This window comes from Delphinapterus leucas, chromosome 1, assembly GCF_059928025.1.
Source record: "Delphinapterus leucas isolate spDelLeu-1000000601 "Yukka" chromosome 1, BTC_Dleu_Yukka2, whole genome shotgun sequence".
In the NCBI taxonomy this organism is placed as follows: domain Eukaryota; kingdom Metazoa; phylum Chordata; class Mammalia; order Artiodactyla; family Monodontidae; genus Delphinapterus; species Delphinapterus leucas.
This window is the reverse complement of record NC_143129.1, coordinates 87,576,987-87,604,121: the sequence shown is the minus strand read 5'-3', so window position 1 is coordinate 87,604,121 and position 27,135 is coordinate 87,576,987. Positions and strand designations below refer to the sequence as shown.

At 46.3% G+C, this 27,135-nt stretch overlaps 2 protein-coding genes across 4 annotated transcripts in view; both read left to right on the top strand.

Moving 5' to 3' along the window:
- PTGFRN (prostaglandin F2 receptor inhibitor) overlaps nucleotides 1-14,047 on the top strand; it is an 84,869-nt gene extending 70,822 nt beyond the window's left edge. The window contains exons 7-9 of the mRNA XM_022583966.3: nucleotides 5,231-5,338; nucleotides 9,535-9,840; nucleotides 11,324-14,047. Coding sequence (XP_022439674.1) covers nucleotides 5,231-5,338; nucleotides 9,535-9,840; nucleotides 11,324-11,490 — 581 coding nt within the window. The 3' untranslated portion in view covers nucleotides 11,491-14,047. The remainder of the gene's footprint in view (nucleotides 1-5,230; nucleotides 5,339-9,534; nucleotides 9,841-11,323) is intronic.
- An 8,746-nt stretch (nucleotides 14,048-22,793) lies between these two features.
- Nucleotides 22,794-27,135, top strand: part of CD101 (CD101 molecule) — a 37,250-nt gene continuing 32,908 nt past the window's right edge. Inside the window, exon 1 of one of the 3 annotated variants that reach the window (XM_022583965.3) lies at nucleotides 22,794-23,887. In XM_022583965.3, coding sequence (XP_022439673.2) covers nucleotides 23,845-23,887 — 43 coding nt within the window. In that variant the 5' untranslated portion in view covers nucleotides 22,794-23,844. Of the gene's footprint in view, nucleotides 23,888-23,916; nucleotides 26,431-27,135 lie in introns of those variants that run through there. The other 2 variants (XM_022583964.2, XM_089917114.1) reach the window with 2 other exon arrangements.

Genomic DNA, 27,135 nt, shown 5'->3' with positions numbered 1-27,135 from the left:
GATTTGGCACTGCCTCTGTGTGTAGGTTGCCGGAGGGCGTCTGTTGTTCGCTCAGACAGGACAGGGTTAAAGGAGCCGCTGATTCGGGGGCTCTGGCTCACTCAGGCCGGGGGGAGGGAGGGGCACGATGTGGGACGAGCCTGCGGCGGCAGAGGCCAGCGTGACCTTGCGCCAGCCTGAGGTGCGCCGTGCGTTCTCCCGGGGAAGTTGTCCCTGGATCATGGGACCCTGGCAGTGGCGGGCTGCACAGGCTCCCTGGAAGGGGTGTGTGAATAGTGACCTGTGCTCGCACACAGGCTTCTTGGTGGCGGCAGTAGCAGCCTTAGCATCTCATGCCCGTCTCTGGGGTCTGCGCTGTTAGCCGCGGCTCGCGCCCGTCTCTGGAGCTCCTTTAAGCAGCGCTCTTAAACCCCTCCCCTCGCGCACCAGGAAACAAAGAGGGAAGAAAAAGTCTCTTGCCTCTTCGGCAGGTCCAGACTTTTCCCCGGGCTCCCTCCCAGCTACCTGTGGCGCACTAACCCCCTACAGGCTGTGTTCACGCCGCCAACCCCAGTCCTGTCCCGGCCCTCCGACCGAAGCCTGAGCCTCAACTCCCAGCCCCGCCTGCCCTGACGGGTGAGCAGTCAAGCCTCTCGGGCTGGTTAGTGCTGGTGGGCACCGATCCTCTGTGCGGGAATCTCTCCGCTTTGCCCTCCGCACCCCTGTTGCTGTGCACTCCTCCGCGGCTCTGAAGCTTCCCCCTCCGCCACCCGCAGTCTCCGCCCGCGAAGGAGCTTCCTAGTGTGTGGAAACTTTTCTCCTTCACAGCTCCCTCCCGCTGGTGCAGGTTCCGTCCCTATTCTTTTGTCTCTGTTTATTCTTTTTTCTTTTGCCCTACCCAGGTACGTGGGGAGTTTCTTGCCTTTTGGGAGGTCTGAGGTCTTCTGCCAGCGTTCAGTGGGTGTTCTGTAGGAGTTGTTCCACGTGTGGATGTATTTCTGATGTATCTGTGGGGAGGAAGGTGATCTCCGCGTCTTACTCTTCCGCCACCTTCCCCCCGGCCTACTTAGGCTTTTTAAATATAGGATCATGTGATCTATTGATACAAATAGAGATGGTTTTATTTCTTCTATTCAGTTTTACTAAATGCCTTCTAATTATTTTTCTTGCCTAATTGCCCTGGCTAGAATCTAGTACAGTGGTGAATAGTAGTGACACAAGTGGACATCCTTTTCTTGTTCCTGATCTTAGGGGCAACTTTCCCCATGAAGTATCTTTTACCCTTAAGTATCATGGTCACTGTGGGTTTTTCATAGACACCAAATATTGAGTTGAGGAAGTTTTCTTTCATTCCTAATCTGTTGAGTGTTTTTATCATGATGAAGTGTTGGGTGTTGTCAAACGCTTTTTCTGTGACTATTGAGGTTCAGATGATTATGTGTGGTTTTTGCCCTTTATCTGTGTATCTGTTTTATTGCCTATAGGATTTTATTCCAATTTGTTTTACATTTGTTATTTGATGTTTCTTTAAAACCGTTTTTAGAAAGAGGGGAGACATAAAATCTTTTGCATGTATTTCTAGGTGAGGAATGGAAATTGAATCTATTTCTCAGTTCTTTAAATCTCAACATAACATGAAATCACTGTAGCTTACAGGTTGAATAGACTGCCTCAGGTTTTTGCTTTATTGAATCCACGGAGTTGTCATGGCCAGTTCACAGTTTAATTAAGAGGAGCTGCCATCAAATCCAGCACCCAGCACAATGCCATAGCCCCGAATAGCTCCAAGAAAACATTGACTTGATACTGAGAGCCTTTCCTTCCTACAAATTAGCAACACACGGTAAAACGCATGTAACAAAGAGATCCTTCCTGGTGTCCACCTTTCTGTCCTCTGCTTTCAGGACACTTGCCTCTTGGTATGCGGACTGTGTTCCCCAAGGGGTCCTACTGAGTTGTAACTTCTACTGATTCAAAGTATGAGGAGGAATGATATGGTTTAAATGTGATGATGTGAAGGACTTTGGCCTTTTAAAAGAATAATAATAAAGTTTTTCTTCTTAACAGAGAAGTTTGAAAATACAGTAAAATACAAGGAAGAATCACCCATAATCTTACCAGAGACTGTTAATTGGTGGTATTCGTCTTCCTAGAATTTTTCCCTTGCATGTTTTCTTCATAACTTTGAAATCAGGCTGTATATGCAATTTTATGACCTGCTTTCTGCCCTCCCCCACCATTATAAGATAAGCATTTTCTGTGTTATAAAAAATTCTAGGTAAATACCAACTTTAATGACTACACTTGCTAGAATTTGGTTAACCATTATCCTATTGATGGACATGCAGACAGTCTGTAGTTTTGGCTTTCACAAAAATACTGTCATTTACAACCTTTTTTTAGGGGTGAGAGTTGGAGCATGGTTTGTGTCAATGTTTGTGTTTAAAAGCTAAGTGGTCCATGTACTCTGCAGACTAGGAATCCAGGGACATGTAGTGACTCTGGTTGTTCACTTAAATTATCTGTGCTGTAGTTTGTCATCTGTGAAGTTAACCAGACACATCCCCTCAAGAAAACAGCATTACCACAGAAATTGACCATAATAAAAATATTTCTAAGCCTGGGATAATGACCCACATTAACAGTGAGTTGTTCATTTCGTTCGAAGGAAATCCACTACTGTGAATAGTTTACAATGCAGGCTTTTTCCCTGGTCCTTGTCTGCATGGTGAGCATGGCACAAATGCTCTGTTGTTCCCACGGCCATGAGGGGAAATGAGAACAGTAACTTGTGACCTAGAAGGCATTTTGGATTTTTTTTGGAAATATAAAGAAAAGAAAGTGAAATTTGTCCAAATTAGGTAAGGAAATTTGTCCAAATAAGGTAAAGGAAATATGTCCAAATTTCTCTGCTGTTTCAAATTAAGTAAATAAGAACCTAAATCCATTATGAGGATCTCCTTGTGTTTTATTATCCTGTGTTCTCTTAGAAGGGGTCTGGATACTTTAAGAAAGCCCCATAGTACAGTTCTATTTATAACCATGAAATTTCTAGTCAGAGAAAAAAAATTCAGTCCCCATTGCTCACCATGGTCGCTACTAACCTGTCCTCATGGATGACCATATATGGCATGAAGTCCCCCCAGTCATTACCACTGAGCCAACTCAGAGCAACTGGCTTAATCCTTTCTCACCTCACTGCTATAAACAGAGCAAATCCAGGGTGGTAAGGACCTGAGGGAACCATGGCTGAGCCGAGTTAATTGAAGGATGTGATGTCTAGAAGTAGGTAAAGTTTCCTTGTCCTTTTTGCTTTCATCCCTTTCCCCATGTCCTGGGACTGCCATTCTGTTACGTTCTCCATGCCCTAGACTGAATCTGAGTACTCAGCAGAACCTGCCCAGGGCTGCCTAATGCCTCAAGGTTTCCATGTTCTACAACCGTCCTTCACCCTTCTCCCAGCAAAACACGGATTACTCATGGACTCGGTGTTAAGAAAGCCATCTGATGAATTCATCTTACTACTCATGTTGAAATGAAAGTATAGTCTTTTCAATTTTTTGCCTCATTGGTTCATATGACCTTTTACTCTCTTTCTCACAGTCATTTTTTTGGATGTTAAAACAAAAAGCACCTTTTCCTTTCTGGTAATCTGATTTTAAAGGTAGTTACACCTGTATTCTTAGCTTCTAGTGAGTTTCAGAATCATTGTCCAGGGCCATCTACCTTTGCTTTCCAGAAAACCCAAGGGAAATCCCCTAGCGTTGGTGTTCTGGAATCTTCTTCAGGTTTGCCTATTCCTAGACATTAGGAATTGGCATATGGTAAAAATTAAGCTCTTAGGATCAGATTGGCCTAAAGCTATGTAATACTGTCACCTAAAAGTGAGCTGTAAAGGGGTTAAAAACAGAATGCAGTACCTAGCCCTTCTCTCTGCCTAAGGAGGGGATTGGAGCTGCAGATTTCTTGCATACAAGGCATACCTATTTTTTTTTTAATTTATTAAGTCATTTATTTGTGCCTAGTTATGAAATAGCACAATAATAATTATGCCTACAGTCAAATGCATCCAACTGACTCTATGGTAAACATTATTAACTTCTAGCCCTAAATTCTTTTTACTTAATTCTTCACATTTTCTTGCTCATACATAGGCTCATTGCCTTACAACTTAGAAACTTGGAACAACTCTGCCTTGCAGTGAGTCGATGATACAATGAGGAGTCAGCATGGTTTGTGTAGAAACATCCTCTGGCCTTTGGAAGAAGGAAAGGGGTCTTTTATAAAAGTAAACTGGGTATCAAGGGAGAGTTTCAGAAAGGTATGCAAGACAGATCCTATCTGAGTAGTTTTTATTTTTACTTATTTATTTTTGTAAATTTATTTATTTTTTATTTTTATTTTTGGCTGCGTTGGGTCTTTGTTGCTGTGCCCGGGCTTTCTCTGGTTGCGGCGAGCGGGGGCTACTCTTCGTTGCGATGCGCGGGCTTCTCATTGTGGTGGCTTCTCTTGTTGCGGAGCACGGGCTCTAGGCTCGCGGGCTTCAGTAGTTGTGGCACACGGGCTCCGTCATGGTGGCTCGCAGGCTCTAGAGCGCAGGCTCATTAGTTGTGGCATGGGCTTAGTTGCTCCGCAGCATGCGGGATCTTCCCAGGCCAGGGCTTGAATCCGTGTCCCCTGCATTGGCAGGTGGATTCTTAACCACTGCGCCACCAGGGAAGTCCCTGGGTAGTTTTTAAAAGGAGTTTCCACGTTTCCTCAGTTTCTCACAGCAGATTGGAATGAATCGCCTTCAGTGCTCCCACCGTGCTTTATAGAAATGTCGTCATTGTTGGCATTACTGGATTTCAGCCTCTTAATAGCAGGGCCCGTCGCCAGCACCCAATACAATGAGGCTGCTCACTCTTCGGGACCAAAAGCGTCCCTGATTTAGTCCTGAACCCTCTGGCATCTGAGCCACTCTGGCCTGGAAGTGAACCATGTGCAGCCAGAAACAGCCCAGGCTGTACCAGGGTGGGAGGTGGGTGGCCTTCAAATGAGACCATGGTTGTAATCTTAAGATGAAGCTCATATACTTAATGCACGTGTCTCTCTGAATAGAAGGAAAGCAATCTTAGGACACCTATTTTGTGAATTTCTAGCTCAGTTCCAAGGAAGGGGATCCCACATTTAGATGCCCATTTGCACACCAAGAACAGGATTTAAACAGAAGTGTGAAAGAGGATCATGAAGTGGCATTGCTTTCTTCCAGGTCCTATATTTAACGCCTCTGTGCACTCGGACGCGCCATCAGTCATCCGGGGAGATCTCATCAAATTGTTTTGTATCATCACTGTTGAAGGAGCAGCCCTGGATCCAGGTACTTTTCTCCATCCTTCCCCTTCCCCGTATTTCTTTTTGTGAGTGTTTCTCATATCATCCCCACTATGTTACCCAGATGTGGAGGTCAGGGATTGGATTGGCTGTTTATTCCCAAACTGCCTAGCTCGGCAGTATTCAGTAGGTGTTTAATAAGGATGTGTTGAATGGATGCAACTATCTGTTTGACGATTTGGAAACACGACCAGACATTTGAATGTGTTCTCAGGGTGATCTAGTGGCCACTTCGGGGGCTGATTCAGTCTCATTTGCAACCCACTGGCAGAGTCTGGCTCCCTCGCTTTTTGTCTTTCATTCATTCATCCATTCATTCAGCTATTTATTGAACTCCTATAAACAGGTGCTGTTCTAGTTGCTGGAAATAGAGGAGTGATCAAAATGCACCATAGAGCTTGCAGCCTAGTTAAGGAGACAAACAAGAAAGAAATCACCATATGATATAATATCAGATAGCGATTAACACTCTGAAGAAATACAGAGCAGAGGAAATGAGTAGCAAGTAACCACAGGGAGCTATTGTAGTTGAAATTCTTAGGAAATCTTTGTAAATCTTTTCTTTGCAGAGAATACTAGTACTGCCAACAGGATACCTAACAGTTGTGGGCCAGCAGCCTTACACTTTTTCTCCTTGGCTCCCTTAGTACCCGGTGCTGTTCTTCTCACTCGTAGACCCTCAGGGTTTGAAAGAACATTAAATGCATGTAGGTGTGTCTCTGTTGCTGAGCAGGACTGTACCTCACCTCTGCCTTCTCCTAAAGCGCCCGTGGATACCCTGACTCACCGCCTGGGGGATGCCCGTGCTCTGACCTTGGGTGTCTTTGTACTGCCCACCCCATCATAAGCAGAGCCGTGGCCTCACACATATCTGTGCCTCAAAAAAGCCAACTTGTGCAGGGTTCACTAAGTTCTGTGCAGAGCCCACGGGATGTGTGGCCCTGGGGTGGAAACTGGAAGCAGGTCTACATTCTGTGTTAAGGGCAGGCTGTCAGCGAAGTGAGGTTGGGCTGTATTGGATCTGGTGTGACCAACAGCAGAGGGGCTTGGGCCACCACCCCCTGAGGTCTGGCTACTGCAGGGACTCCAGTTGAAGGTTAGCAATGTAAACAGATGGGCCTGGCTGTGCTCCAGTGAAACTTCATTTACAAAAACACGTGGTAGGCTGGATTGGACCTGCAGGCTGTAGTTTACTGACCCCTGGACGAGTTGATTGATACCGAAATTGACTCTCATAGGGGACTTGAACGTGGTTGAGCTTTAGAGGTAGGAAAAAGGAGAAGAGTTTGTGGAAGATGTAAGGAAAGGCAAAGAAAACAACCCATCCAAAACAATAGAGGGGTCAGCTCTGTCCTGGGGCTTAGGAAGGAGGAGCCTATAGGTCTTGATTGAGCCACCACGTCTGTGGAGACTGCCAGGAAGGGGGGGTGGGCCGGGAGATCCTTTTCAAAAGTTGGAATAATGTAATACCATTTTTACCCTTAAAGCTCATTTATAAAAAAAGTTTTTAAAAATTTAAAAAGCTCATTTATAGAGGTAGACAAAAATAAATCATTTAAATGCTCTTTCTCAGTAAATTGATGGGTCACCAACTGTGCCCTTAATATAAGTCTTTTCCTCCAGTGTAATTGCAAAAGCTATAGGTAGCTGTTATCTTGCAGATCACAATTTTCCAGAACTTTGCACTCTTAGACTGCATGGGTGGAAGATTCTGAATAATTAAACACAGGTCGTAATTTCGTTTTTCCTCTCGCATCCTGTGGGCTGTGAAGGACATGTGGCCCAAGTGGGCCGAGTGCCAAGGCAGGGGGAGGGGCAGGGGGAGACCACGACCCTTTAGAGGTGGTGTCTTAGGTCAGGTTCCCTAGAAGCAAAGCCTGAGACAAGCGTGCGAGTGATTAATTGAAGATGTGCCCTCAGGAGGAAACGATGAGGGAGTGAGGGAGTCAGGATAGAGCAGGGAAGGAAGCCAGGCAAAGATCTTCAAAACAAGTCTAACTCCCTGTGGGGAGCTCCAGAACATGGGTTGCACCACGGAGTGTGACCTCCTTGAGCTAAGGGACTGGGCTTTTATATCCCCACCACCCCAATTTGTCAGTCATTATCCACAGGGAATGGCTGGGGAGGGGTAGTGTTTCTTCACCTACGGGGGTGGCTCTCCAGGAGGTGGCTTCTGTCAGCTAAGGCCAGTCCTCTGGAGAAGGGTACCGGTGTGAGAGCTTAGCAGCCGGCACCTGCAGCATCTGGGGGCCCAGCGATCCAGCTGTTTGGGGCAGAGCACCACGAGCATCTGCTGCAGGCGGCAGTACCCTTCCTGTTACAGCATCTCTTAGTACAGACCGTGTATGTTGAACTGTGGTGGTAAGGATGTTCATGGCGGCCAGCTATTACTGAGTGCTTACTATATTCCAGGTGCCGTTCTAAGCATTTTATAAAGCTAGCTAACTATGGGTGCTATTGTAATTTCCTTTTCCAGATAAGGAAACTAAGTCACAGGGAACTTAAGTGACTCACCCAGGTCACTAGGCTAACAAGAGCCAGTGCTGGGATTCTAGCCCGGGTAGCCTGACCCTGCAGCCTGGCCACCGCACTGTACGGCACAGTGGGACTGGGGTCAGAGTCTGGGCACAAGTAATGGGGACACAGCTGTGACTCTTTGCCTTCAGTAACCACCCGGCGCCTGCAGGTGACAGCGACACTGAGCTAGTTTTCACTGAGAACCTGGGAGTGATCTGGGGGCCCACTCTGCCTGGGCACTGTGAGGGTGTGAGGACGTTGACCGCACTCCCTCTGCCCCCAGGGTGTTGGTCTTCTTGCAAGAGATGACCCTCACCCTCGGAACAATCAAATGTTGTGTTCAAGGGCCACGGTGGGTCGATGGGGAGGAAAAAATGATATTTTGGTGCATCAGAGTAGAGGGCTGACATCACATATGTAGAGTTGAGATTTGCCTGTGGCCCTTAACATTTTTAGACTGAGTTGAAAAGGAATTATCATTTGAATAATTTTTTAGAAATTCTTGCTTTTGGGGAATTCCCTGGCTGTCCAGTGGTTAGGACTCCACGTTTCCACTGCAGGGTTCGATCCCTGGTTTGGGGAACTAAGATTCCGCAAGCCATGTGATGTGGCCAAAAAAAAAAAAATTCCTGCTTCTAGTTTTGCTTATATTCTTTGTTTAATATGTAAGAATCTGAATGTAATTTATTTGCCTTATAATATGCTTTTTGAGGTTATTAGTGTATTTTTACTAAATGGATGTTACTTTTTGTTTAACAAAAATTATGTTATTTAACATGTGTACAGAAAGCCCCGTCAAGCGATTGTAAGATAAAGCAGTGTTTGTGGCCTCCCAGTCCTTTCTTGCTTGCTGGGTGACTCTCAGACCTGACACAGCTGGTATCACTTGGTAGCAGTCAAAAGAAGGGGTCAGAGGTTTAGAATGTACACTCTATTTCCGCGTTCTATGAGAACTACCACTTGTGCCAAAACCGTCTTTCTCTTAGGCCCATATTAATTTACGTGAGGCTGTTAGAACCTTAATTTTGCAGAGTACTTTACGATTCCACAGCATTACTCTCTGGGACTGTTAAACTGTGTTCAATTTTCTCAGCTTGACATTTTTTTCCTCTTGTTTTGAACTTAAGCACTTCAGGGGGAAAAAAAATCACAGTGAACAATAAAATCTAAACTGTTTACAACTCTCCATTTTGTACGATTCACTTTATGTCCACGTCATTCCTTATGACTTTCGTGTCCTTCCTGTCGTGGGTCCTTCTGCCTAAAATGCCAAAGGACCCTGCTTTCTTTGGGAGACAGAGCGTTCGACGTCACCACATACCACCGGCCTTTCATCCCGTGTTCTCTGGAGGAGACAGTTTGGGGCTGTGCTCCTTCAGCTGGGTAGTGGCAGTGGCGTGGTGAAGAGGGTGCATTCCGGAGCTAGACTCCTGGGTTAAGCCACGTGCTCTGTGACTTCCTTGCTGTGTGACCTCAGTTATTTGGTCCCACCACGGAGTGGGAAGTGTGATAATACCTTCATCATGGGGTGTTGTTGAGAGGATTTGGGGAGACCCAAGGCACGTAGAGCCGTGCTGGCCCACAGTCAGGTTACAGGCATGTTAGCCGTACTCGGTACTTCTGCCTGTGGCACTGACCCCAGCGTTTTGGCTTGGTCATCCATAGACGACATGGCCTTTGACGTGGCCTGGTTTGCGGTGCACTCCTTCGGCCTGGACAAGGCTCCCGTCCTCCTGTCGTCCCTGGATCGGAAGGGGATCGTGAACATGGCCCAGAGGGACTGGAAGAGCGACCTCAGCCTGGAGCGCGTGAGCGTGCTAGAGTTCTTGCTGCAAGTGCATGGCTCCGAGGACCAGGACTTTGGCAACTACTACTGTTCCGTGACTCCGTGGGTGAAGTCACCCACCGGTTCCTGGCAGAAAGAGGCAGAGATCCAGTCCAAGCCCATCTTTATAACTGTGAAGATGGATGGTAAGAATGACACGCAAATAACCCTCTTGGTGTTTGGGGAATGTCTTCTCTCCATGCTCTGCTGCTGCTGACGGTATCCAGGTTCCCACCCTTTGAGGAATGTGCCTGCTTTCTCTCTAGCCTGGCCCGGGCCTGTACCCAGAAAGAGCACACACAGCCCTTGCTGTTTTCCCAGCTTTGGTATCGTGTGTGCTGGAGCTACCACCGGGAAATGATTTTTAAGACTTACTGGAAGGATTTTCGATGCTTTCTCTAAATTCTGTACACACCCACTTTGCTGTGTCCTCTTGTTGGCACGGATACTACCAGGCAGGGGCAGAGACCAGATCAGGAGAGTGGGTCCAGGTCTCTAGGAGGGGCTGCAAGTGGGTTCCTTCCCCTCTTGTCCTCCTACCGGTTCTGCTTCTTGGTAAAGGGGGTTCCTCCTGGATGGGAGGGGGAGCTCCCAGCCTTGGCCCACACTGACCACCACAGTCAGCCTAAAGCACCATGGTCAGCGGGCCCCCTTCCCACGCCTCTGCTCCCTGGCCTCTCAGAGTGTGGGCAGTTGTTCCTTGGTTAATGAGAAACATGTCTTCTCTGCAAAAAGTGTCAGAGTAAACGTTAACTGAAAACACTCATGGAGAGAATTCAAGTCCAGGTGCCACCGAGGATTAAGTAGGAGCCTTTGAGTGTGTTCCCCTGATGATGTGTCAGTTTGGCGGAGACTGGAATTGGAATCCCAGCTCTTCCACAGGTGACTTAGCCTTTCTAATCCTTCGTTTCCTCTCTTGTTAAATGGGATAATAATCTCTCCTGGGGCTGTTGTATTAAATGTCAGGCAAACAACCACAGTGCCAGCCTCCACCCAAGGCGTGCTGGTACTTTGGGGGACGGGGACGTGGGATTTGAGGGTGTGGGATCTAAACAGTATTTGTACATTCCCTCAACTTAGTCATTTATACCATATTTGCCTCTTAGAAATGTCTTGCTTGCAGTCACTCCATATGAAAACCCAGATTTACTAAACAAGTAGGGAGTGATTATTCACTTTGCTAGATAATTTACTATAGTGTTACTTAAAATAGCTCCCCTAGTACACTTCAGTTATCTGATGCATAGAATTGATTTATGTATGGTTTTTTTAAGGATGCATCTGCTGCCGAATGTGTGGTGCCCTTATACTGACTTTTAAAAATCAATCTCCTGCCAAAACCCTAAAAAGCAAGTTGACATTCAAAGACATTGAAGGAGAATCTTTTTTTTTTTTTTCTGGCTTTCTGCTGCCTTCCTGCACAGAACTGGGTGGGGAGACTTTTGCTCATTTTTTGGACACGTATGGCCGAGCTGCTCTTGTCTCAAGCACCATGCCAGGTGCTGGGTACAGGATGCATGAGGTCAGATCCCTGGTGGAGACGCCGTGGCAATGGAGAGGGGAGGCGGCGGTCTTCTCCGAGGCCCGCCTTGCATCACTGACCCGTTCCCTCTGGTCTTTCCCTCCCAGTGTTGAACGCCTTCAAGTACCCGCTGCTGATCGGCGTCGGCCTGTCCACGGTCATCGGGCTCCTGTCCTGCCTCATCGGGTACTGCAGCTCGCACTGGTGCTGTAAGAAGGAGGTCCAGGAGACCAGGCGGGAGCGCCGCCGGCTCATGTCCATGGAGATGGACTAACCGGTGCCAGGAAAGGCCGGGATGCAGGGACGTTCGAGGAGCAGTTTGGGCGAGAAGAGGACAGTGATCTTTTAACGTGATGTGTGTTACACTAAAAACCAGTCCTCTCTAATCTCAGGTGGGACTCGGCGCTCTCTCTTTTCTGCATGTCAAGTTCTGAGCGCGGACATGTTTACCAGCACACGGCTCTTCTTCCCACGGCACTTTCTGATAGAACAATCGAGTGTGTGTTTTCCCGATGGCGGCTTTTTAATGGTTAACCTCTGTCTAATTTTTTTCTCCTACTGGTTTATAGATCTCTGGCTTGTGTGTGTTTCTACCTTTTGTTTCGAGGGGTTGTGGTGAGGAAGGGGTGAAGGCGTTCAGAGTTCTTTGTCTCGGGTGAGAATGGAAGGGCCGGCTTCTGAATCGGAGGCACGTGCTGAGAGAGCTGCTAAAGGCGACCCTCCACCCCTGCCGAGGGACAACACAGACCAGTGCCGAAGGCTAATGTGTGGCTTTTACTACCCTCCCCCACCCCCTATTTTCAGGGGGTTTAGACCACATTTGAAATCTAAACCTGCAGTCCGTAACTTCCTGTCGAGCCCAGATGCATTTTGTTCTGGTTTGGTTTTTTGCTTCTCTGCCCCCTTTTTCCATTTCTTTCATATCTGCTTTATGTATGAGTGCTGAAATGGCCCTGGAATCGAGAATTTGGCTCTCCACCAAGCACCTTATCTTGCCACCTTAGCCTTAAGAATGCGTATGAAGAAAAATGCACAGCCACCTCTGTCCAGGGCAGTAAGAAGGCCTGCAAGGAAGAGGAGGTTGGGGACAAGGAAAGGAATGGACAGTCACTTCCGTAGTTCGGAGGCCACCGTGCCTCAGGGGGCCCTGGGGATTGCAGAAGGGGGATCCTGGGAGTTAGATGTCTGGAGCTTGTGCCCGGAGGGTCAGTGGTGCCAGGGGTGTGTCAGGCGGAAGAAGCCACCTCTATTCTCTGTCCCGCCCTTTGTGAGAGGCAAAGGCCTTGTGTGTCTGCAGGGGGAACCACGGACACCCCACAACCTTCGTGGGCTGAGTGGGCTCCTTAATGTGGAGGTGAATTGCTGCTTGCAAGACTGACTTCACGGAATCAGAAATTACCTGGAAGAACCATGCATTTTCTATGACCTTTTCAGTCCTTCAAGTCTTTTTAAAATCCCCTGCAGGGGGTTAGTGAGAAAGGGTATGCTTTGTGGTATGTTTGCTTTCCTATTAGGAACACAAAGGAAACCCAGCAATTTATATTGCCATGTGAACAGCCTACAAAGTAGATCTGAGAACAGTCCGTTTTGCCTGATCACTCATACCAGAAGGACAATGGACCCAAAGAGATCTTCCGCCCCCCGAAGTGTCTCCCCCTGCACAGCGCTGGCTTTTCGGAAGCATCTCAGTGGGGTTTCCTGAGGCTCATTGGTGACTCACGCCCCACATTGCAATCCTCTGTGCTTTTATCCTGGCTCTGAAGGATCTAATACTGCTCTGTCTTCCAAAGGGGAAAAAGATCCATTTGTTTTGAGCAATAAAGTAATACAAAATGATGGCCATTCATGTGCAGCTCTTTGTCACAATGGGCCAGACAGCCAACTCCTCGGGCTCACCATCTTCCCCTCCACTTCCCTCCCTCTGTCACCCACGATTCATTCTGCACTTATCACCAAATCACCCCCAGGAGGCAAGTTTCCACCGAATTTTTTCCTTTTAGTTTTGCCCACAGAGGGGACCACTCACGTAATAGAAACTAGATTTTGCACTAATGGTAGCAGCACAAATGAATTCCAGGCCTAGCATCTGTGGCGGGAAGACGGGCAGCAGGTCCGCCCCACCAGAGCACGGATGACTAGAGGAAGGGAAGGAGGCCTTGATAGCACTAGATTTGGGTGTTTCCTGCATGTCATTTCCTAACTGGGCCACTCCAGAGGAGGTGGGTCACAGGTGATTGTGCAAACAGGAAGTAGAAACAGGTGCTGTGTTAGGAACAGCCAGTGCCCTTTGAGCCCTTGCAGTTATCATGCCTCCTAAAAGAAGATTCAGGATTGTTGTAGTACAGACCCTTGGTAGGAGGAAAGGGTACTTGGCTTTGGACGTGACCAGGTGGCCCCAGGTGTACGTAAAACCACGGATGGGTCACAACTGACACTTATTGGCAGGAAAGGTGACACGTGCTCATACACTGTACCTTTTCCTTTCAAACTGCTGTTGCAGTTCAAGGCTGGGTCTGTTAAGGCATTGACCGCCCCCCTAGCCCCACCCTCTGTCCACTGGGCTGGTACAAAGTGGGGAGAAATCCCAGGGCATTGTACCAAGGGCCTCCTTCCTTCCAGGGGCATAAACTTGGCTGGAATGTGTGTCCCGTTCAAAGTGCGAGACGTACTCTTTTGTTGTACCAAATAGGGCCCCCAATAAGTGCTTTTCTGGAAAAGGTTCCTGCCAGAAGCACTGGTATGAATGGAAGGACGCAGCCACGATTCACACAGATGAAATTGCACTGCTTAACACAAAGAAACGATAAAAAGTTTGGCTTTTTTTTTTTTTTCTAATCATAAAAATATCCCCAGAAGGAGCCTAAGCTATGTTCCGATAGAAGCCTCAAAATTACTTTCAGTTGTTTACTTTATAATGTTTACATACACTTTTCACTTTTTTAAAAAAAGAAAATCCAAGCTCTGACTTTTTAACAACTTTTCAGGTTTTTCTTGGGACGGTGGAACTCTGACTCACCAACTGGATTTAAATCTTAATTTAGAAGTTTATTTATTTGTGTGTTTTCTCCCCTCCTATCCACGTGGCTTTCCCTAAGATCCTCGTAAAGGTGGCCCCTCCTGCCCAGACCCTTGTCTGTTTTCCCTGGTGGCTCTTGCTTCTTGCTTTGCAGACTGCCTGCAGCCATGATTTTGTCACTGACATCTGTGAGCCAAAGACTGAGCCTCTCTAGCAGGAATAATAAGCAATACTACCCAACTTGCTACTTTCAGAAACTTTTTTTAGCTTCACCGATGACAACAGAGGAAGAAGGGAACTAGGATTTGGGTAAGTTCTCCTCCGCTGTTTGACCAAATTCTCAGTGATAAATATTGTGTGCAGATAACTAGGAGAAAAAAGTTGACTTTCTTTCTTTTTTAGTGTGGCACATATGGATCTGCTGAATTTTACGTAGACAAAGAAAGGGTCCTGTGTATTTTTGTCCATATCCAATGTTATATGAACTAATTGTATTGTTTTATACTGTGACCACAAAATATTATGCAATGCACCATTTGTTTTTTATTTCATTAAACGAAGTTTAATTTAAATTGAAGTTGTGTGAGGCACTTTATCTCCGCCTCTGTTACCCTTTTATCTCCTCCGCATGAAGGACTGTGACTGAATTCCGGTTGCAACTCGGGCACCTTCTGATCTCTTGGAATCCTATGAAAGCATTGTAGATATTCACCAAAGATAAAAGAAGAAATGGATTTAACAGGATCAGTATTGAGATTCCCACCAAGTGGAAAGGTGAGGGCTAGGATCCTGTCGCTGATGGATGGTCTCTTGGTCTTTCTGTGAATTCCCATGACCTTATAGGACTCCCGTCAGGAAAGAGAGAAGTTAGAGGTTGTTCCTCTCTGCAGATGAGGAAACACACCCAAGTTCTGTGACCGTATCGTGCCTGGGACAGAACAGCTTTTCTGACTCATGACCCGGTCTGGAGCCAAACTAGTCCAGAAGGTGCTAGTCCCCGTATTATACAAAAACAGTGCTTTTTCCCCAGGCGGCTGGCTTCAGGGACTTGCACAGGAGGAAGTGCCGGGAGCCCCACCTCTCTGCTGGCCCCTGGAGCAGCCGCTCAGCCTCGGCTGGGCTTCCCCGTGTGTGTCCCGGGCAGGGACCACCTCACTTGCGAGGTCTTCAGGGGCTGGGTCTGTGTCCCGGGTACTAACCTTGGCCCTGATCCAGGCATAATAGAAGGGACTGGCGGTTTATAAATGCACGGTTAACCTTCTGCTGGGAGAATAGCCCGACACTACACCCTTCTCCATGAAGATGGAGGACTCTGTTCACATCAAAATGCTGACACAGTCAGAGCTGGTCTTTAGCAGTCCCATACCTATTGCTGAGCCTGTTCCTGCCTCAGTTTATATTAAAAGGAAAACAGAAATTTGCTTGCACACCTCCTGTGGCCTAGGCATTGTGCTAAGCACAGAAAACCTGCCACTTATGTCCTTTCCTAGAGGCCTTCGCACCTGCTGTTTGCTCGTTCTAGAAACCTCTTTCCACCTGTTCCAACTTCTACTTCTCCTTCAGGTCCCAGGGAGCCTTTTCTGCCCCTCTAGGCTAGGAGAGGAACCCCTGACAGATGCTCTGGTTGTCTGAAAGTGACCTGAGGGCAGGGACCCCTCACCACTGTGATAATAGCTAACTAACACTAGGATGCTTAGATGTGCCGTACACCTGGGCACGTGCCTCAGGTCACCCTGAGGTGACTACAGCAGAAGACTTCTTACCTGCTCTTCATGTAACTAGATCTTCCAAGTAACAGCCACTCCATGTCCTCTTACCCACAGACCAGTGTGTGTGGCACACTGCTTTAAAATACAGGTTTTAGGGCTTCCCTGGTGGCGCAGTGGTTGAGAGTCTGCCTGCCGGTGCAGGGGACGCGGGTTCGTGCCCCAGTCCGGGAAGATCCCACATGCCGCAGAGCAGCTGGGCCCGTGAGCCATGGCCGCTGAGCCTGCGCGTCCGGAGCCTGTGCTCTGCAACGGGAGAGGCCACAACAGTGAGAGGCCCGCGTACCGCAAAAAAAAAAAAAAATACAGGTTTTATTGTTATTTAGGTGAGGCAGGGCCAGCAGATCGGGAGATGACTGCCATTGAAAAGACAGTTTGTTACACTCACAGATCCCAGGAGGGAGGGTCATGCCACACAAAAAGGGGCCACACGGGAAAGCACCAGCGTCCCTCAGGCAGCAGAGGGAGCAAGGGTGAAGCATCGGCAATAGTCTTTGTTGGGGCTTTCACAGGAAGGAATGGGCAACTCAGGGTAAGCAGGCTTAGGATTGACTAGTTTGGATAATTTCAGCAGGTTCTGGGGCATAGGGAGTATCCCTAGTTATCTGGTGTGATGAGAAAACAGCTATTTTGAGTTGCTGCCTAGGATTTTACAGTATAATAGCCCTGCTCACAGCCAGAGCCTGGACATTTAGAGGACCTGAGCTTAGGATTCCCACCCCAAGTTCCCACTTTGCTTTTCCTGGGGCACCTTTTAAAATAACCACTTTGAGTTGAGCCTGCAGCCTCTGCCCCAACCATCTTATGTGTAATAGGTGCTTGTTACCCTGCTCTTTAACTCCTGCTTGCTGGACACCTGGGACGCTGGAGCACTGCCCTTCCCCCTGCTCAGTGGCACTCCCGACCCTGGTTTCTGGGATCTGTAAGTAACAAATCTTGTGACTTGACTTCGTGTGAGTTTATTGAAATTGCGGCTTCAATCAAAATGACCCGGGGGTTTCACTTCCTCGGGGTGGGAGTTCAGATGCTGAGGGAGCCGCTTGCTGACCCCATGTGGGTGGCTGTCGCCTCCTCGTTCAGCAGGTCAAAATCCGCATATTCTTAATATACCAGCTATTCCCCTCTCCCCCACCCCGCCAGCACATCTGGTTCCTGGCCTTGGGGTGATCAGAGCAGGGAACAGTGGTCCTGAGCATGAGAGCCTGATGGAGGGGGTGGAGGGTGTGTGGACTCCAGATTGGTTGGTTTGCACATGGAAGGCGTGCTTACAGACAAATCGGAATGATTTCCTTTCTCTAGGAACTGGCCAGCCGTGGGAGGGGCAGGCTCTCCAGGATCAGCAAGGTCCTAGGTGTCAAAGCATCAAAAACCAGAAACAAAATGACATGATTAATATACTCACTGCTTGGGGGCTTATACACCTGGGTGGCTCAGCTCCACTGGGGTTGGGGGGCGGGGGGGTGATGCTCATCTGGGTCCTCTCTGTTCTGTTTATTCTCCAGCCTATTTGTGCCACCAGTACTGGTTACTACGATTACATCATTTCATTGAATAATATGCAAACCAATGAAATATGAGTGCCAAAGAAAGAGGTGTTGATACAATAAGATGAATTCTCTGGACTAGATAAAGGCAAATCGCTTTTTTTTTTTAAAAATGCTATCAGTTTAGGTCCAGGCAAAACAACTATAAAAGATTGAGGGGAGACAAATCATGAAAACATGGGAGGATCTGTACTCCATTGGCTTCACAAGTGTTTTTAAAATTCTTACTCCATTTTAAAGAAATCAGACCTGAAAGTTGGGGGACTTCCCTGGCGGTCCAGTAGTTAAGACTTTACCTTCCAGTGCAGGGGGTGTGGGTCCAGTCCCTGGTCGGGGAGCTAAGATCCCACATGCCTCACGGCAGAAAAACCAAAACATAAAACAGAAGCAATGGGTTTTTTTTAAGACGTTTTTGGGGGTTTGTTTTTAAAGAAACTGCATACATCATTGGAGACGAACAATAATTTAAATACCATGCAGTTTCTGTATGTACAAAACCTAGGCCATAGAAATCCAGTTTAATTTGTATTCTGTTTATACTCTCTTCCTCATACAGCCGTTGTCTGTTAAAGCAGAACACAGCAGAGTGCTCTGATAAAAAGACAAACTATGTACAGGCACCTGGGAAGCAACTGGAAAAAAGCAACTGGTTTGGGGATCAACAGGCAAATGGGAAGAAAGAGTCATTTAAGGTGACCTTCGCCCACTGGCTGTGCACAGGGAGAGCCTGAAATTCCATTCACCGAAGCACACACCACAGTTTTCATTCAGCAAATATAAATACACCTAAACAGAAGCAAAATCGTAACAAATTCAATAAAGACTTTAAAAAATAAAATAAAAAATAAAACAGGGCTTCCCTGGTGGCGCAGTGGTTGAGAGTCCGCCTGCCGATGCAGGGGACACGGGTTCGTGCCCCGGTCCGGGAGGATCCCACATGCCGCGGAGCGGCTGGGCCCGTGAGCCACGGCCGCTGAGCCTGCGTGTCCAGAGCCTGTGCTCCGCGATGGGAGAGGCCACAACAGTAAGAGGCCCGTGTACCGCAAAATAAATAAATAAATTAAAAAAAATAAAACAAACCTGAAAGTTGTAGCAAAAGACATAGGTTTGCTTTTTGCAAAAAAGTGAGGAGACTCCAGACAACAGACCTATACTCAAAGGAAAGACCTGGGCCTGTGTTAAGAGATCGGTGAACAAATATATATGTATATGATTGAGGTGAAAATAAAACTGTTAAGAAATTTAAGTGTCTTTTTATGATTCCTGTCTTCACCTGACTTTTCTGTTAATTGATCAACTAACAGCTCTAATTATGAGTTTCTACTGTTACTGTCCCTATTCTTATAGATGAGGAAATTGAGACTTAAAGAAACTAATTTGCTCGAGATTTGAATGCAGGTCTTTCTGACTCCAAAGTCTGTACATGTTCTAAATCACTATACCAGCTACAGTGCCTGACTATTTTAGCCATTCAGTATTTTTTGAAGAGATAGAAAGATGAGTAAGAACTGGCCCCTGCCCTTAGGAAATTCGTGGTCTTGCAGGAGAGGGAGGCATGTAAATAATTCATTTTATTACATATAGTAAGTAAAATTATAGGAGTTCACTGACAGAGATAGAAGAGGGAATGGTGAACTCTCTAAGGTGTCAAGAAAGGTTTCGCATAGGAGGTGCAAACCTAGATTTAAAACTTTTTTAATGAATAGGCATATACCAGGTAGAGCGGGCTCTAAGCAGAGGGGATAGCATATACAAAGTTAAAGAGAGGATGGTAAGATACGCTCAGAGAAATACAGAGGTTCTGTGTCTGAAGGGTGAGGTGGTAGGAGAGAGTTCTCAAGGGTCAGCTCGTAAAGGTCAAGTCAAGGAGTTTGAACTTGATCGTCTAGAAGTTTGGGGGAGCCATTGAAAACCTTTAATCAGGACAGTGCATGGCTCTGTTTGCACTTTAGATTACTCTGGTGGAAGGGGCCGGGGTGCAGACAAGGTTGGAAGATGAACTGAACTGCGTTAATCCAGGTGAAAAATCGCAGCTCTCAATTGCGACAGCAGCAGGTAGAATGAATTCATTAAGGATTTTAGGAAAAACTGATAGGACTTTATAACTAGATATGGAGTGTGGAGGCCAGCCATGGGTCTGGGTGGATGCTGGTGCAGTCACCACAGTGGAAAATACCAGTGAAGAAGGAAACAGTGATCTCAGCTTTGGACGCAAGTTTAAGTTTTCTGCAGGACCTTCGAGAGGAAATGTTCAACACAACTAGATAATTGGCCTGGAGCTTAAGGGAGAAGTTGGGGGTGGAGACAGATGCCCCACCTTATACAGGTGGGGCATGAGAGGCAGAAGCAGCGAGGGGAGCAAAGGGCTGATGACAGAAGCCTGAAGAAGGGGTCCACCGAGAAGACGACTAAGAAGGAACTTCTAAAGGGGAGAGAGAAAATCCCGGCCAGAGTGTGGTATCAGAGGTGGTAGTAAAGAATTCCAAGCAGATTTGCCAATGGTCAGTCCTACCTTGTGCCCCAGAAGGACCAAGTCAAGGGAGAGCTGAGCAGTGTCCGCCGCTGTGACCTTGGATGTTTGGGTGGAACCAAGCCCAGATCGTGGTGGGCCGAAGTGCCAGCAAGTTAGGAAACCAAGCAGAATACAGAACACCGGGAAACTGTCACACATTTGAAGAGGGGAAGGAAGAGGAGGCGGTTTGAAACTAGGGTGAAAGTGTGGCTATTTAATAGGGTAGGAGGCACCTGAGCTGTTTTATGGGCCAAGGAAGCCATGAAGGGGCAACTGTATCTCAGGGGTTCACCTGTACCCGAAGCCCAGGTAAAGTGAACTTCCTATTCTCCTTTCTTCTTTTCTTTGGGGCCTATTCTGAGCCCTCCCTTCCTTTTTTTTTAAAATCAGAGTTCGTTGTCAGCTACTCCCTAATAGGGAATTTAAGAAGTAGCTCTTCCCAAGGGAGTATTCGGAAACAGCAAATGGCCCAGGAATCCCATCTGTTGCTCCTTCTCTGCTGCCACCAACCTCTAGTCCCCACCTCCTACTCTACCCCTCTTCCCATGCTCTGGCCTTTGCTTCTGCCCACAGGAATCTAGTTGAGGCTTTTCCCCACAGACAGGAGGAGTTACCACACACGTGGAAAAGCTATTAGCCTTGGTTAACTAACTGTCAGCTCCTGGTACAGCCAGGCTGGTGGGAAGTACAACTTGGTGGGCCAAGTTGTAACCAGGCCCGCTTGAGGACGCCGTTTCTTCCGCTGTTCTATGAGGGATTGACTGAGCTCACTGTGATCCCTTCCTGTGATGTCACTGCTTGGTGTTCCATACATAGAGAAACGAGGCTTAGCCCCAGGGCTTCCTTACACCTTGGCAAGTCCCACACCTGTGGGGTATCGATCACTTTGACCTGAATTATAGGAGCTCAGGTAGAAAAAAGGGCAAAATCCTGATCAGCTTCCTGCTGACCCCTTCGGGGTTTTCTTTTCCATCCTGCAGTCACTCACTGTCCTACATATTCTGCCTTCTGAAAGCTTGCGAATGGCAAGCTAATAGAAAGAGCACTGAGCCACAAGTAAGAAGGCAGCCATAGAATGCACCCATTTCCTAGCCATACAGTCTTGGCTAGGTTAGTTGATTCCTCTGAGCCTCAGTTTTCTCACCTGTAAAATGGTATTAGTAATACCTATCACATAGTGATGTGAGTTATTCTATAACAGTGCATATGTGAAAATGCCTTGCACAGAACCTGACATGTGAAAGGTACCCGTTTAAATATTTCTTGGGCCTGAATGCTTAGGAATCCATGATACTTGCAATTTATATAATTTTATGGAATTAATATTTGAGCATGTCAAACCTGAAAAAAATACATCACTTTTCATTAATCTTCTAGGAACTTAAGAAAGGATTTTTTTTCTTTAGTACATCCTTGTGTTGCTTTGTCCAGCACTGGCCTTCTCCCTCCATCTGAATCAGGAACTCTATTTTTACATTCCTTTCAACTGATAAAATTGCAATGCACTGCAGTGGTTCCCAAGGTAATAGAATAACTGTCTCTCTCACTGGCTCTATTTTTTTCTTTCTTCTTTTTTTCCTTTCCCCTTGATAACAGAAAGCTGCTTTTTTTTCCCTCCAGAAAAGAAGCGACATCACCCTGTCAATGTTAAATTCTGGCAGAAATGGAGCCACTAAAATAGAAAGAAAAAAAAAATTGGCAACAGCCAAGAATGAGAACTTGCATAGCATTTACTTAGTTGTATGTATTTCAGGAATACAGCGTCCTCTGTATTATTGCCAATGATTGTCTCTGTGATCAATGCTTATTCCTAAAATAATTCTCTTTTCAGTGCACGTAGCAGATTGATTGCATTGATGGCCCCCGTTCTCTACCTCTCCTTTTGCCTTGCCACTTTGCTGTTCCCTTCACTAAAGAGATGGAGTCCATTAACCCATCTCTTGCTTTTGGACTTGGCCATGTGCCTTGCTTTCATCTGAGGGATGCTTGTAGAAGGCATGCAGTCATGATGCAAGTAGAAGCTTTAAAAAGTACTGATGTGTTTCCCCTAGTCCTTTTGGACCCCTGACATCACTGTGAAAATGTGCCCAGGCTAGCCTTTTCGAGGGCTGTGAGAGGGATCCAAGCTAAGGCCATCCTAGACCATCCAGCTCCCATCAGCTGACCCCATAGGCTTGTGAACAAAAATACACCTTTACTGCTGTATGCCACCAAAGTTTTCTATTTGTTATACAGCAATAACTAACCGATACAGTAAATTTTGGTGCCTGGGGGGTGACCCATGCCTTCTCCAACTGCAATGGTGAAAAAAATTCTTGTACTTCAAGCCCCACTGATATTATGGTTAACGGCCTGGAGAGGTAGTTTGAAATTGCCATTCTAGGTAAACTGCCCTTTAATTGTTCCCTAAATACAGCCTGTACATCCCTGCCTCGGTACCTTTATACATTTCATTTCTCCCTAATGGAATGTCCTTTCTTCTCTCTTCTCTGCCTATTAGAATCATACCAGATCTCCAAGGACCTAAAGAAAACCAGCCTTTTCTGAATGCACCTTCTTCTCCCTTCACACCAGCCTCAAACTTTACTCCAAAAGGAGGGCACAGCTGGTGTGTCATTATCCATGCTGGACTGTTTCTCCCCAACGGCACCTCGGTCCCCCTTCCTCCCTGGTTGTCTCATGTGGCCCAGCCAATCTTGACCCTCCCTCCCACCCACTCACTTCCCCCCACTCCCTTTAGGTGCCCCACTGATGTGCTTCCAAAATTACCTTGTGGTTATCTGAGTAAACGGAAGTTTCCTGAGAACAAAGGCTTCGTATGTGCAGCACTTACAGTAGCACCCAGAAGATTAAAAAAAATTGTTGGAAAGGTGGATGGAACAGGGATATGCTGTAACTGTGGCCTGAAGCAGACTAGGCTGTTACTGACCCATCTAAATGGAGGCTCGGCCTGGGGAACTAACGTCCTCAGTAAGCTCGTCCCGTGTATGTTCTTGTCTTCGCAGACTAGGATTAAGTTGGCCTGGGTTCAGCACCAGGCTAACTTAATCCTAGTCTGTGAAGTCACTCCCCCACCATCCTTTGTGCCCAGGCCCATGCTGGGTAGATGAAGATTCCCTTAAATGTCGCTGATATGCACTGAGCACTTTCTATGTACTAGATGTTGTTCTAAGTGCTTTCAGTGAATTAGTTCATTCAATTCTCACAGCAATCTTATGGGGCACATACTGTTAGTATCTCCGTCTTGTCGATGAGGGTTAGAAAAGATTAATTAACTGTTCTAAGATCAACTATTAAACATACAGTCTGTGCAGACCCAGGCACACCCACCTAGAGTGTGTTATCGTCACCGTCACCGCATGTCTCCCCAGGTTCATGTCTTCTAAGGGCGCTTCTCTCGTTTCTCAGTCCTTTCCTCTGCCAAGATGGGAGGCGAGGTAAGGGCTAAGAAGAGAAAATTGCTGCTTGATTATTTATTCTGTTTACTTAAATTCCCTTATCATTACCTAATGATATGTATTTAACCAGGAGGAGGCTCATCTTTTCTTATTTTTATCTATCTATGTTTACCTGCCCATGAAGATAACTTCATAAGTAGGTAAATTTGAATGATTAGCAAAGAGCCATATAAAGCAAACTGTATTGCTCTTTGTAAGCCGTCTCTGTTTCTCAGTGGGCTGGAAACCGCACCATTGCTTCCTCTTTATCTTTGTAGCGAGAGCGCAACATTTGTCACTCGGCGTCTGAGCAACTTCAGTGACACCGCCAGGAAAGGTCTCTGCTGGTCCAAATGGCACGCTTCCCACGAGTAGCATCTCTTTTTCTCTTTCTGAGTAAGTGTCATAATTCTGTAGGTTACTGTTGTCAAGGAGCTAGTCAAATGGAGACTGTTGGATGATAAAATGGGACAATTTGGTCTCTACAGGAAAAACCATGCCACACATCTCTGGTGTTGGCAGTCATTTTTGACTTTTGATGATGTTCTTGGCTACCTAGACATCCTTGAGTTCCAGGAGGTGCAATGTTAGGTTGAGTCCCATGAATCTGATCCCACTGGTTTTTACATTTGTGTGTGTGGCCAGAGCTGCTGATTTTGCTGGCCCTGCCTCCACCTTATGTTCTTGGGCTGACTCATCCCTGGAGATAGGAAGAGGCTTAACTCCTCAGACTGAGAGGTGATGCCTGATGTTAGAACTTGTCTAGATAAATGTGCCTTGGGGATGTGGCCGGATGGAAGGAAGTGTCATGAGAGCACTTAGGAGTTTTAGGCTAACCTAAAAGAAGGTTCTGGACTTCATCTGTGAGATGAAGTGGGAATTGACTACTAAGAGCCTGAGAAAGGGGCAGGAAGATTCACTTGGCTCTGCGGAGGGGCAAGTGGAAGGACCTCAGTTGGCCCAGGGGCATTTGTACATGGTTGAACAGGATGGCGAAAGGGGAAGTTTTGGGGGGAGATGGGTGAACAGATGAACTGGGGAAGGAATGAAATAGTCTCAGAGCAGACAGAGCAGGTAGCAGCTACTTTTTAGTGCTATGGGTTCTCTTAGCATCTGGTGAAGCCCACAGACCCCAACTTAGAATAATTTTTAAATGTGTGAATTAAAATGTATACGATTATAGGGAAAATCAATCATATTGAAATAGGGTTATTGAAATACTTTAAAGTAAACTTTGATGTAGTCATTTATTTGCTTCATTATTTATGTATTACGTAATAAGATCTGGAGGTGGTCTATTAACCGCCAAACTTCAAAGTCATAATGAGTACGAACAATATTTCAAGATATCTGCAATAGATGTAGTGTGATGTGAAAATATCTATGATTTGTTGTCTACATTCATGACTGAAGAAAATGCTAAATTTCCATTAAGATTAGTGAAAATAAAGATGTAGGTTTTTTTTCCCACCCAAGTTTATGAATCTTTTCATCCCCCATGTGGACCCAAGTTAAAAACTTCTGCTTTAAAGAGACTGGATGGAGTTAGTGAAGGGACTTGGACAGTAGGGGAACTAAAAGAGCTTAGAATCAGTGTGACCAAGGCTGTGGCTAATACACGAAAAGGGTGCAGCATTCAGCTCAACGGGGTGCTTAATAAACCTTGGCTTGAGTTGAATGGGGTTCATGTCTCAAAAGACATTGGGTAGTGTAAGGTAAAGATCAGATATGGGACCTGCTGGGGTGAGAGGTGGCCTGCAGGAGGTTACTGGGACCAGTTGCTGGGTAATCAGTGCCCACTAGACTGGCTTGGCAGACGTTAATGACTAGGTTCACTGGTGGGGCCCTTTGGGGACTGTTGGCTGGTGTCCTGTTCAGGTGTCTGAGTGTGATTCTCAAGTGTCTGTGCTTTGTGTCTGTGAACCGCGTGTTTGGCTTGTGTATGGGGAAACTGGGCTTACATTGTGCAATAAGTCAGACAACTGCAAATTCTCTCTTTGTCTTTTTTTTTTTCCCTAGTGAGTAAGATGAAAGGCCTGGGAAAAGGAAAGTAATAACCAAGTTTCAAAAGGGGAAGCTTCAAGCCTTTCCCTACCCCATTTAAACCATTACCTAAACTGGGTTATATAATTATTTCTTCTAAATTTAAACTCTTCCTAAGCACAAATTTTGTGTAGAGCCACAGTTTTTATGTGAAAAACATATATATCAGGAGGTAACTTGAAAAAAATTTTGGAAGCCTGCTATCTGTCATTACAAGTACAGAGGGAAAAATGAAGGAAATTAATTAAATGATGGATGATCAACTGACCAATTGCATTGTTTAGCAAATGTATACCTTGTCCTAATTAATTTTTTAAATAAATATATAAAGACTGATGAATCCTGTTAGAATATGGGGCCAGATGAGGTTAACGTCATGGGTAGATGAGCTCTTAGACTTAGCTTTGTCTGATTGGTCTGTCACCCCTCACCCTGAATAGCTGCCCTACAAATAAAAGTGATTAACATGGGAGGGTCCTGGGGAGGGGCTACTGTTTGTCTTACTGGGGCTGCATTCACGAAAAAAAAAATCCACTGAATTATGGATGGAAGCATTCTCAGCCTCCAAGCAAAAAGGGATTTTATATGGGTAAAGAAAGAGAAGTCACTTGTTGTGCGTGGTGTTCTCCAGCTAGGTTTTGTATAAGGTGGAAGCATTTGAAGTTGCTGTTTTTGCGTATCAAAAGTGGCCAGGTGTTGGCCACATTTTATATAGGTCAAATAGCTTCCATTCAAATAATCCTGAAATAGAAAATTTGGCAATCCCATTAATGTTTTTGGAAAAAGTCCACACCATTAGGGAATTCTTCGTGTTACAAAAATGTGACTCCAATGCAGTATGTCAGTGCCAAGCTCTGTGTCCATCAGTCAACAAGAATCTGACCTGCTGTGCAGAGGTGCCTAACCCTCTGTCTATTGAAAGAGAAAGCAACGGGTCAGTCCTCTGAGGTATTTCACTCTTTAGGAGGAGAGATATGTACAACATCCCACAGAAAACAGATGTATAATAAGATGCTTCAGTGTATGTATGATTCCCCATGCATGGCCATTTGAATTGGCCTCTGTCAGTCATTCCTTTTTATCTCCACAATACCTGTTAAACCTTCTCACTGTTTCTTCCGCTTTTCTGAGTACCCTCTCAATCATGTTCTTGACCTCGTGCCTCTACTAGCACCTTATGCCATTCATCATCCTCTCTCTGGCTTCATCCATGTCTCCCCTCTACAGCTCCTCTGCCCGTAGACATGTAGAGGTACCCGTGTCCATCCTCCCTCACTGCTCTGCCCACGTCCATCTACTCTTTCTAACTGCCACCCTATTCTATCTCTTTCCCTTCTCCATGACACTTCTTGAAGTAGTTTATGCTTCTTGCAGTTGCTTCTTACCCTTGAAATACTCTGCTTCTGCTCTATGGAAATCTCTTTTACAAAGATTTCCACTGACCTCCTCCTCATCAAACTACAAAGACTTTCGTCTGCCTTTAGAGTCCTTACCCTCTCAGCCGCATTCAGCAGTGCTGACAAGCTCTTTCTGCTTGGACCGTTTTGCTCCTTTGGTTTTCAAGCTACTGCGTCCTTGCTGCCCTGCCACCTGATTCTTCC